This window comes from Panulirus ornatus, chromosome 56 (assembly GCF_036320965.1).
Source record: "Panulirus ornatus isolate Po-2019 chromosome 56, ASM3632096v1, whole genome shotgun sequence".
Classification (NCBI taxonomy): Eukaryota; Metazoa; Arthropoda; class Malacostraca; order Decapoda; family Palinuridae; genus Panulirus; species Panulirus ornatus.
This window is the reverse complement of record NC_092279.1, coordinates 32,506,751-32,520,767: the sequence shown is the minus strand read 5'-3', so window position 1 is coordinate 32,520,767 and position 14,017 is coordinate 32,506,751. Positions and strand designations below refer to the sequence as shown.

General features: G+C 35.5%; 1 protein-coding gene across 2 annotated transcripts in view; it reads right to left on the bottom strand.

The window, feature by feature from the left end:
- Positions 1 to 3,079: 3,079 nt before the first annotated feature.
- The window catches only part of crb (cell polarity complex component crumbs), a 642,968-nt gene continuing 632,030 nt past the window's right edge, over positions 3,080 to 14,017 (bottom strand). For both annotated transcript variants that reach the window (XM_071694202.1, XM_071694201.1), the window contains exon 39: positions 3,080 to 5,578. In XM_071694202.1, coding sequence (XP_071550303.1) covers positions 5,510 to 5,578 — 69 coding nt within the window. In that variant the 3' untranslated portion in view covers positions 3,080 to 5,509. The remainder of the gene's footprint in view (positions 5,579 to 14,017) is intronic.

The window sequence follows — 14,017 nt, the reverse complement described above, 5'->3', positions numbered from 1 at the left end:
TTCCAACGATGTTGTATGGTTGTGAGGCGTGGGCTATGGAGAGTTGTGCGCAGGAGGGTGGATGTGATGGAAATGAGATGTTTGAGGACAATATGTGGTGTGAGGTGATTTGATCGAGTAGGTAATAATAGGGTAAGAGAGATGTGTGGTAATAAATCCTCTTTCTCAATCATTTCTCACTCATTCTCTCCATGTAGCCAAACCATTTCAAAACACCCTCTTCTGCTCTCTCAACCACACTCGTTTTATTACTGTACATCTCTCTTACCTTTTGATTACTTACTTGATCAAACCACCTCACACCACATATTATCCTCAAACATCTCATTCCCAGTACATCCACCGTCCTTCGCGCAACCCTATATATATCCCACGCCACACAACCGTATAACGTTGTTGGAACCACTATTCCTTTAAACATACCCATTTTTGCTTTCTGAGATAATGTTCTCGCCTTCCACACATTTTTCAACACTCCCAGAACTTTTGCCCCCTCCCCCACCCTGTGACTCACTTCTTCCATGGTTCCATCCGCTGCCAAATCCACTCCCAGATATCTAAAACACTTCCCTCCCTCCAGTTTTTCTCCATTCAAACTTACCTCCCAATTGACTTGTCCCTCAACCCTACTGTACCTAGTAACCTTACTCTTATTTACATTTACTTACAGCTTTCTTCTTTCACACACTTTACCAAAATCAGTCACCAGCTTCTGCAGTTTCTAACCCAAATAACCCACCAGCGCTGTATCATCAGCGAACAACAACTGACTCACTTCCCAAGCCCTCTCATTCACAACAGACTGCATACTTGCCCCTCTCTCCAAAACTCTTGCATTCACCTCCCTATCAACCCCATCCATAAACAAATTAAACAACCACGGAGAGATCATGCAACCCTGCCACAAACCAACATTCACCGAGAACCAGTCACTCTCCTCTCTTCCTACGCGTACACATGCCTTACATCCTCGAAAGAAACTTTTCACTGCTTCTAGCAACTTGCCTCCCACACCTTCCACAGAGCATCTCTATCAACTCTATTATATGCCTTCTCAAGATCCATAAATGCTACATACAAATCCATTTGTTTGTTTTTCTAAGCATTTCTCACATACATTCTTCAAAGCAAACACCTGATCCACACATCCTCTACCACTTCTGAAACTACATTGCTCTTCCCCAATCTGATGCTCTGTACATGCCTTCACCCTCTCAATCAATACCCTCCCATAAATTTCTCCAGGAATACTCAAACTTATACCTCTGCAATTTGAACACTCACCTTTATGGGGCCCCTTTGCCTTTGTACAATGGCACTATGCATCTATTCTGCCAATCCTCAGGCACTTCACCATGAGCCATACATACGTTAAATATCCTTACCAACCAGTCAACAACACAGTCACCCCCTTTTTTAATAAATTCCACAGCAATACCATCCAAACCTGCCACCTTGCCGGCTTTCATCTTCCGCAAAGCTATCACTACCTCTTCTCTGTTTACCAAATCATTCTCCCTAACCCTCTCACTCCTCACAACACCTTTACCAAAACACCCTATATCTACCATGCTATCATCTAACACATTCAACAAACCTTCAAAAAACTCACTCCATCTCCTCACATCACCATTGCTTGTTATTACTTCCCCATTAGCCCCCTTCATCGATGTTCCCATGTGTTCTCTTGTCTTACGCACTTTATTTACCTCCTTCTAAAACATCTTTTTATTCTCCCTAAAATTTAATGATACTCTCTCATCCCAACTCTCATTTGCCCTCTTTTTCACCTCTTGCACCTTTCTTTTGACCTCCTGCCTCCTTCTTTCATACTTCTCCCAGTCATGTGCACTATTTCCCTGCAAATATCGTCCAAATGCCTCTCTCTTTTCTTTTACTTATAACCTTACTTCTTCATTCCACTACTCACTGCCCTTTCTAATCTGCCCACCTCCCACGCTTCTCATGCCACAAGCATCTTTTGCACAAGCCATCACTGCTTCCCTAAATACATCCCATTCCTCTCCCACTCCCCTTACGTCCTTTGCTCTCACCTTTTTCCATTCTGCACTCAGTTTCTCCTGGTACTTCCTCACACAAGTCTTCTTTCCAAGCTCACTTACTCTCACCACTCTCTTCACCCCAACATTCTCTCTTCTCTTCTGAAAACCTCTACAAATCTTCACCTTCGCCTCTACAAGATAATGATCAGACACTTGCACCTCTCAGCGCATTAACATCCAAAAGTCTCTCTTTCATGCGCCTATCAATTTACACATAATCCAATGACACTCTCTGGCCATCTCTCCTACTTACATACGGATACTTATGCATATCTCTCTTTTTAAACCAGGTATTCCCAGTCACCAGTCCTTTTTCAGGAAAGGTCTGAGGGCTGGTTTTTGATTGGCAGCTGTGGTTTCAGAGCATTACATATGACAGCTAAAGAATGGAAGTGAGCAGTTGTGGCACCAAAACATGCGCTCCCTAACCAAAACCTGGCCCCATATACAAATACATTGTGATGTTACCAGACTCTGCCTGCTCAGAGCAAGTGAAAAGTCACGTTTGGTGAGGGTGTATCATTGAAAATATGGCAAGGATGTAACATTGAAAACACAATGATTTCAGAGAACTGCTTGTTCCAAAGGAATTTACATTTCCCTGCTACTGGAAGTAGCTATAGTCTTGGGGCTGCAGGTGCCTTTAGAAAAGTCCTGGAAAACTGCAGGACTCAGTCACAAAAACTGATACTTATAAAAAACTGAGGTACTTATAAATAAATAAAAATAAATATAATCATTGTGCAGTTCCCCATGAGTGAGGCAGTAACCTCTGTGGCAACCTGGGGTAGCAGGCTAAGAATTAATAATCCAGGGCATGAAATGTTGAAGAGTGTGAAGCTTTGAAGTACAAGTTAATAATCCTATACTAACTCTACTCATAAGCATGATCAATTTCAGTTCCTCTAGATGGGATGCCCTGCACCATGGTATATACTAATATATGTACCTGTGGATAGAGATGTCTGTGCATGTTTATGTGTATCTATATATACAAGCACATATTATCTTTTGCAATCAATCTTCGAGATTCATCTTAATGGAAAATTAACATTAATACTATCAGTAGTATATACAAGGTATCCTCATATGGCAGTTCAGTTACTTGCTCATCTAAAATGTTAACCTGAGCTAGTGTAAAGAAATTACAATACTAGCCAAGCTGAAACTATACATATCATCATTTATGGAATGTTTTTACAGGAATTCAGTACAAAATGATTAAGAAAACCAACTAAATAATCTACTAAAGAAAATGAGGACCTACTCTACTACTGTATTAAATATATCCACATTATTATCAAAAAATATATATTTATGTACATAACAGTAATATTAATTTTCTTCATTTTTCATAACCTCTTATCAAGCAATTGCTGATGTCCTTTCAGTTCATATGTACATCATTATGGTTCTCTAAATAACTATCAACCTGACAACAGTCCATTATGCTTCTATACCAATAATCTGTTTATTGCATTACACAATACAACTATAAAGAAGCTAAATCTTAAAAACCTCACGCCTCTAAGTATTGTATTAATGGTATACACAATTCTGGTTTTATATGAACCTGAAAATACAAAATGTGAGCTTGATTAACAAGCTATTGTGGGTTTGAAAAAATATATCAAAACGTTCAATCATATTTCAGTCTTGCCTCCCTTGACACACTAAGGAAAACAAGAAAGGAGCAAAAATGAGCTTAAAAAAAAATCATATCAAAAGCATGTTTTACATATGCAGACAGATGAAAATATATTCCGGTGTAAAACATACTACTAGCAGACATTTTCTATTGCGTTGCAATTAATAACATACCCCACAAAAATGGTGAATGCTTAAAACCAAATTCCTTGGCATTCAATAAAACATCTATTTCTTATATACATCTGGTTTGGATAACAAAACAATAGAGACTGCATAACTCAAAAATAATGATCATGCAGCAGATAACCATGATAATGGAAGTGTCTGAAGAAACTAAGATTCAAAAATGTTTAGTTAAGAATATAATTCTAATTACATGATTTCAATATATCCATGGTAATGAGCACCTAAGAATACTAATTCTGAAAAGCTCTAAATCATAGAATACATATAACTTGATGAAAGCTATTATCTTCAATTCAAGGCAAGTTTCATTCCCACCAAAAAACAAAATCAAAATTTCCAATAGTCAGATAGTAAATGTAAGGACTTGCTAAAAAATTTGTCCAGTTCTATGTGGAAAAGTCATCTTTTGGTCTCAAAAATGATGTTGATAGTCAATCTGATCATACTTGAGATGTTAATTACAATGGATGAATGTCTTGATTGAAGAGACAGGAATATTCTCACCTTCCACAGTCAAAAAATATCTAAAATATTTGTAACATACTGATCACTTTCTCTTAGATGAATAAAACAACTCTATCTAATCTAGTAGCTATATACACTACTCCTATACACTCACTTAGTCTTGGCACTCACTCACATTCAAGTAATACACATAAAAGCAAATACGTAATTCAAATGCTTTGGAAAAATGGAAAAATGCACATCAAAGAAAATTTACAAAAGAAAAGTCTTTCTGTGAGAACATTAAAGACGTCAGATCATTCAATGTGAATTAAAATAGGAAACCAAGTTCTGATGGATGGATTGGTTACATTTTGATAACTAACTTGGACTAATATTTTCAGCTCCAGATTCTTCTTGTCACTTGTACTTGGAAGTTATCACTAACACTTGAAATGTACTTTCTGTGGAATTCATATTTTCACTACACAAATATTTCAATGAATGCTACTTTTGAAGTTCAACTTTCATTTCATGGAATACTGGATATCACACTTGGAAGACCTTATGCTTTGCTCTTCTCTGACCTTCATGCTTAAAGCTTTGGCCATAAACTCTGTCATTATAAGAGCAACAGTATCTGGGCAGTGCTTTTCATACATAAATATCACAAGGCTGCGGAGAACACATACAATGGGTTCAAGTTTTTCTATCTTCTCCAGTTTTCAGAATAAACTTATCTCTAGAGAGAACCAGTTGTAATTCCAATACTAAATTATACTTGCAGCATATCTCAATGAGAATCTAAGTACTTTCAATTATCAAACAAGTTTGAGCATATTGAATACATACTGCCATTGCACTTGGATATCTCTTTAAATGACATTAGTACACATAATAATCTTTTTCATTATAAGCTATGATATAAAAAACTAGCATAGCTTTCTTGAACATCACCCTTGCTGAGCTCAATGTGGCTCTACTGAGGGAAAATCATCTCAACCTCTTCTATCTGTAACTCCCACAAATATGATCATGCAAGATCTTTAAGAACTTGTATTATCTGAGAGTCTTCAGGTAAAGGAGTTGCCACATTACTCACAGACTTAGTATCTAATGAGCAATTTCAAAAATAAAAATTTCTTTACACAGCTTGCTACTATGTCTCAAATTAGTCTTTCCTCTGGAGGTGGTTTCATCATGTTACCCATCTCTACCCGTGGACTGTAGAACTCCTGGAAAACAGGAAAAAATAAGTTACGATCAAAAACAGGTAAAGACTCTTTATAATAATTTCAGACGAAGGTAAAAACCACTCTCCTCTATCAGCACTATTTGCATACTCTGATATGAGAAAATAATAAGGTGAAGAGATGGAGTGAGCATTCTGAATGTATGTATAACTGGCACCCCCATGGGCTACATATGGCCTGGGCTGCATATGGCCCTCAACTAAATGATATGTTACCTGGAATGCTTAATGTGAAATTTTGCAGAACAATGGTAACCTATCATTTACTCAATTACAATAAATGCACGCCTCAAGATCGGTATCCATATTTGCATGAGAGGACTGATATTCATGCTAGCTTATTTGGCTCTATTTACTTCTGAGAACAAACATTCATGAATCTTAGCAAATCACAGGCTTGATATAGACTGAATGACAACACACTACATCTCAATCTGCAATGGATGACTACAAAATTTAAACCTAACACCAGGAAATTAGTTTCAGAAATGCAATGCCAAACCACACTAAAAAAACCATTCTTTGAATTATTATAATTTTCTTTTTCACAAAAAGATCACACTTCATGAAAACAAAATTCATTCTATCAAAATTCTGTGGCTGACAGGCTATGAATTGTAGCACTATAGCATTAAAATGGAGAATCAGAGTAATGTACGATTTAACAGTCTAGAAACTGGCATGTGCCAAACATATATTCTGTGGTCTACCCTGATGATTTAATCTACTCATGTGTTAGATAATAGGGAGGGGTATGGGGTGTTTTGGGACATGGTAATTCATTAAGTGAGAGAGGGTATGGGGTGTTTTGGGATATGGCAATTCACTGAGTGAGAGAGTCATGGCAAATGGTTTGGTTACAAAATAACAGGAGGTGAAAGCCTTGCATAAGATGAAGTGTAGCAAAGCAGCTAAAATCGATGGCAATGCAGTTTAGTTTCATATGAAAGGTGTTAACAGTGTTGTTCACTAGTTAATCGAGATTATTAATGTAACTATGGCTTAAGTTGAGGTGCTGAAAGACTGATGGAATGCCTGTATAGTGCCATTGTATGATGGCAAGGTGGACAAAAGTGGACATTTAAATTACAGAGGTATAAGTTTGTTGAGTATACCTGGAATGCTGTATCATGACTGAGAAGGTGGTGGTATGAACAGAGTATCAGACTGTGGAGGAATACTATGATCTCAAGAATGGTAGAAGATGAATGGATCAGATATGTGCTTTATAGAATTTCTATGAGAAATTCTTAACAAGAGAAAATTTTTGCATGTAGCATTAATGTACTTAGGAAAAATACATAGCTATTTATGTGGGAGGAAAGTTACAAGAAGCAGTGAGGAGCTTATAAAAAAGTGAGGTTCCAGATAAAGGGTGAGGGTTTTGTGTGTGTATACATATATACACATATATACACATATATACACATATATACACATATATACACATATATACACATATATACACATATATACACATATATACACATATATACACATATATACACATATATACACATATATACACATATATACACATATATACACATATATACACATATATACACATATATACACATATATACACATATATACACATATATACACATATATACACATATATACACATATATACACATATATACACATATATACACATATATACACATATATACACATATATACACATATATACACATATATACACATATATACACATATATACACATATATACACATATATACACATATATACACATATATACACATATATACACATATATACACATATATACACATATATACACATATATACACATATATACACATATATACACATATATACACATATATACACATATATACACATATATACACATATATACACATATATACACATATATACACATATATACACATATATACACATATATACACATATATACACATATATACACATATATACACATATATACACATATATACACATATATACACATATATACACATATATACACATATATACACATATATACACATATATACACATATATACACATATATACACATATATACACATATATACACATATATACACATATATACACATATATACACATATATACACATATATACACATATATACACATATATACACATATATACACATATATACACATATATACACATATATACACATATATACACATATATACACATATATACACATATATACACATATATACACATATATACACATATATACACATATATACACATATATACACATATATACACATATATACACATATATACACATATATACACATATATACACATATATACACATATATACACATATATACACATATATACACATATATACACATATATACACATATATACACATATATACACATATATACACATATATACACATATATACACATATATACACATATATACACATATATACACATATATACACATATATACACATATATACACATATATACACATATATACACATATATACACATATATACACATATATACACATATATACACATATATACACATATATACACATATATACACATATATACACATATATACACATATATACACATATATACACATATATACACATATATACACATATATACACATATATACACATATATACACATATATACACATATATACACATATATACACATATATACACATATATACACATATATACACATATATACACATATATACACATATATACACATATATACACATATATACACATATATACACATATATACACATATATACACATATATACACATATATACACATATATACACATATATACACATATATACACATATATACACATATATACACATATATACACATATATACACATATATACACATATATACACATATATACACATATATACACATATATACACATATATACACATATATACACATATATACACATATATACACATATATACACATATATACACATATATACACATATATACACATATATACACATATATACACATATATACACATATATACACATATATACACATATATACACATATATACACATATATACACATATATACACATATATACACATATATACACATATATACACATATATACACATATATACACATATATACACATATATACACATATATACACATATATACACATATATACACATATATACACATATATACACATATATACACATATATACACATATATACACATATATACACATATATACACATATATACACATATATACACATATATACACATATATACACATATATACACATATATACACATATATACACATATATACACATATATACACATATATACACATATATACACATATATACACATATATACACATATATACACATATATACACATATATACACATATATACACATATATACACATATATACACATATATACACATATATACACATATATACACATATATACACATATATACACATATATACACATATATACACATATATACACATATATACACATATATACACATATATACACATATATACACATATATACACATATATACACATATATACACATATATACACATATATACACATATATACACATATATACACATATATACACATATATACACATATATACACATATATACACATATATACACATATATACACATATATACACATATATACACATATATACACATATATACACATATATACACATATATACACATATATACACATATATACACATATATACACATATATACACATATATACACATATATACACATATATACACATATATACACATATATACACATATATACACATATATACACATATATACACATATATACACATATATACACATATATACACATATATACACATATATACACATATATACACATATATACACATATATACACATATATACACATATATACACATATATACACATATATACACATATATACACATATATACACATATATACACATATATACACATATATACACATATATACACATATATACACATATATACACATATATACACATATATACACATATATACACATATATACACATATATACACATATATACACATATATACACAGACATATACATATATACACATATATACACATATATACACAAATGTACATAATTCATACTGTCTGCCTTTATTCATTCCCATTGCTACCTCGCCACACATGAAATAACAATCCCCTCCCCCCTCATGTGTGCGAGGTAGCACTAGGAAAAGACAACAAAGGCCCCATTCGTTAATACTCAGATGAGATCTTTTTATTCTCCTTAAAATTTAATGGTACTCTCTCACCCCAACTCTCATTTGTGCTCTTTTTCACCTCTTGCACCTTTCTCTTGAGCTCTTGCCTCTTTCTTTTATACATTTCCCAGTCATTTGCACTATTTCCCTGCAAAAATCATCCAAATGTCTCTCTCTTCTCTTTCACTAACAATCTTACTTCTTCATCCCACCACTCACTACCCTTTCGAATCTGGCCACCTCCCACCTTTCTCATGCCACAGGTATCTTTTGCGCAAGCCATCACTGCTTCCTAATATACATCCCATTCCTCCCCCACTCCCCTTACGTCATTTGCTCTCACCATTTTCCATTCTGCACTCAAACTCTCCTGGTACTTCCTCACACAAGTCTCCTTTCCAAGCCCACTTACTCTCACCACTCTTCACCCCAACATTCTCTCTTCTTTTCTGAAAACCTCTTCATATCTTCACCTTTGCTTCCACAAGATAATGATCAGACATCCCTCCAGTTGCCCCTCTCAGCAAATTAACAACCAAAAGTCTCTCTTTCATGTGCCTATCAATTAACACGTAATCCAATAATGCTCTCTGGCCATTTCTCCTGCTTACAGATGTACACTTATGTATATCTCTTTTTAAACTAAGTATTCCCAGTCACCAGTCCTTTCTCAGCACACAAATCTACAAGGTCTTCACCATTTCCATTTACAACACTGAACACCCCATGTACACCAATTATACCTTCAACTGCCACATTACTCACCTTTGCATTTAAATCACCCATCACTATGACCTGGACTCATGCATCAAAGCTGCTGACACAGTCACTCAGGGATAGGAGAGAATGAATACGTCCCATGCATTTCCCATGTGATGTAGAAGGCGACTAAAGGGGACAGGAGTGGGGGGGCCAGAAACCCTCCCCTCCTTGAATTTTTTCTTTCTAAAAGGGGAAACAGAAGAAGGAGTCACATGGGAAGTGCTCATTCTCCTCAAAGGCTCAGACTGGGGTGTCTAAATGTGTGTGGATGTAACCAAGATGAGATAAAAGGAGAGAAAGGTAGTATGTTTGAGAAAAGGAACCTGGATGTTTTGGCTCTGAGTGAAACGAAGCTCAAGGGTAAAGGTGAAGAGTGGCTTGCGAATGTTTTGGGAGTAAAGTCAAGGGCGAGAGGACAAGAGCAAGGGAAGGATTAACACTCCTCCCAAAACAGGAGTGGTGGGAGTATGTGATAGAGTGTAAGAAATTGAACTTTAGACTGATATGGGTAAAACTGAAAGTGGATGGAGAGAAATGAGAGATTATTGGTGCCTATGCACCTGGGCATGAGAAAAAAGATCATAAGAGACAAGTGTCTTGGAAGCAGCTGAGTGAGTGTGTTAGTAGTTTTGATGAATGAGACTGGGTAATAGTGATGGGTGATTTCAATGCAAAGGTGAGTAATGTGGCACTTGAGGGATTAATTGGTGTAAATGGGGTGTTTAGTGTTGTAAATGGGAATGGTGAAGAGCTTGTAGATTGCCGTGCTGAAAAAGAACTGGTGATTGGGAATACCTGTTTTAAAAAGAGAGATATACATAAGTATATGTATGTAAGTAGGAGAGGTAACCATAGTAGGCGTTATTGAATTACATGTTAATTGAGAGGCGCATGAAAGAGAGACTTGTGGATGTTAATGTGCTGAGAGGTGCAACTGGAGGGATATTGGATCATTATCTTGTGGCGGCAAAGGTGAAGATATGTAGAGGTTTTCAGAAAAGAAGAGAAAATGATGGGGTGAAGAGAGTGGTGAGAGTAAGTGAGTCTGGGAAGGAGACTTGCATGAGGAAGTACCAGGAGAGACTGAGTGCAGAATGGAAAAAGGTGAGAGCAAAGGATGTAAGGAAAGTGGGGCAGGAATGGGATGTATTTAGGGAAGCAGTGATGGCTTGCGCAAAAGATGCTTGTGGCATGAGAGGCGTGGGAGGTGGGCAGATTAGAAAGGGTAGAGAGTGGTGGGATGAAGAAGTAAGATTATTAATGAAAGAGATGAGAGAGGCATTTGAATGAGTTTTGCAGAGAAATAGTGCAAATGACTGGGAGATGTATAAAAGAAAGAGGCAGGAGGTCAAGAGAAAGGTACAAGAGGTGAAAAAGAGGGCAAATGAGAGTTGGGGTGAGAGAAAATCATTAAATTTTAGGGGGAATAAAAAGAGGTTTAGGAAGGATGTAAATAAAGTGCGTAAGACAAGAGAGCAAATGGGAACATTAGTGCAGGGGGCTAATGGGGAGGTAATAACAAGTAGTGGTGATGTAAGAATGAGATGGAGTGAGTATTTTGAAGGTTTGTTAAATGTGTTAGATGACAGAGTGGAAGACATAGGGTGTTTTGGTCAAGGTGGTGTGGGAAGTGAGGGTTGGGGAGAATAATTTGGTAAACAGAGAAGAGGTAATGAAAGCTTTGCGGAAGATGAAAGCCGGCAAGGTAGCGGGTTTGGATGGTATTGCAGTGACTGTGTCGTTGACTGGTTGGTAAGGATATTCAATGTATGTATGGCTTATGGTGAGGTGCCTGAGGATTGGCGGAATGCATGCATAGTACCATTTTACAAATGCAAAGGGGATAGAGATGAGTGCTCAAATTACAGAGGTATAAGTTTGCTGAGTATTCCTGAGAAATTATATGGGAGGATATTGATTGAGAGGCAGAAAGGCATGTACAGAGCATCAGACTGAGGAAGAGCAGTGTGGTTTCAGAAGTGGTTGAGGATGGGTGGATCAGGTGTTTGCTTTGAAGAAAGCACATGAAAAACAATTGGATTTGTATGTAGCATTTATGGATCTGGAGAAGGCATATCATATAGTTGACAGAGATGCTCTGAGGAAGGTATTAAGAATATGTGGTGTGGGAGGCAAGTTGCTAGAAGCAGTGAAAAGTTTTTATCGAGGATGTAAGGCATGTGTATGAGCGGGAAGAGAGGAAAGTGATTGGTTCTCAATGAATGCTAGCTTGTTTAATTTGTTTATGGATGGGGTTGTTAGGGAGGTGAATGCAAGAGTTTAGGAGAGAGGGGCAAGTATGCAGTCTGTTGTGGATGAGAGAGCTTGGGAAGTGAGGCAGTTGTTGTTCGCTGATGATACAGCGCTGGTGGCTGATTTGGGTGAGAAACTGCAGAAGCTAGTGACTGAGTATGGTAAAGTGTGTGAAAGAAGAAAGCTGAGAGTAAATGTGAATAAGAGCAAGGTTATTAGGTACAGTAGGGTTGAGGGAGAAGTCAATTGGGAGGTAAGTTTGAATGGAGAAAAACTGGAGGAAGTGGTTTTAGATATCTGGAAGTGGATTTGGCAGCAGATGGAACCATGGAAGATGAAGAGAGTCACAGGGTGGGGGAGGGGGCAAAAGTTCTGTGAACATTGAAAAATGTGTGGAAGGCGAGAACATTATCTCGGAAAGCAAAAATGGGTATGTTAGAAGGAATAGTGGTTCCAACAATGTTATATGGTTGCAAGGCATGGGCTATAGATAGAGTTGTGCAGGGGAGGATGGATGTGTTGGAAATGAGATGTTTGGGGACAATATCTGGTGTGAGGTGGTTTGATCGAGTAAGTAACAAAAGGGTAAGAGAGATGTATGGTAATAAAAAAAGTGTGGTTGAGAGAGCAGAAGAGGGTGTTTTGAAATGGTTTGGTCACCTGGAGAGAATGAGTGAGGAAAGATTGACAAAGAGGATATATGTGTCAGAGGCGAAGGGAACGAGGAGACTAAATTGGAGGTGAAAGGATGGAGTGAAAAAGATTTTGACCGATCGGGGCCACAACATGCAGGAGGGTGAAAGGCGTGCAAGGAATAGAGTGAATTGTGGTATACTGGGGTTGACATGCTGTCAGTGGAATGAACCAGGGCATGTGAAGCATCTTGTGTAAACCATGGAAAGTTTTTTGGGGCCTGGATGTGGAAAGGGAGCTGTGGTTTCAGTGCATTATACATGACAGCTAGAGACTGAGTGTGAACGAATGTGGCCTTTGTTGTCTTTTCCTAGTGCTACCTTGAACATGTGCGGGGGAGG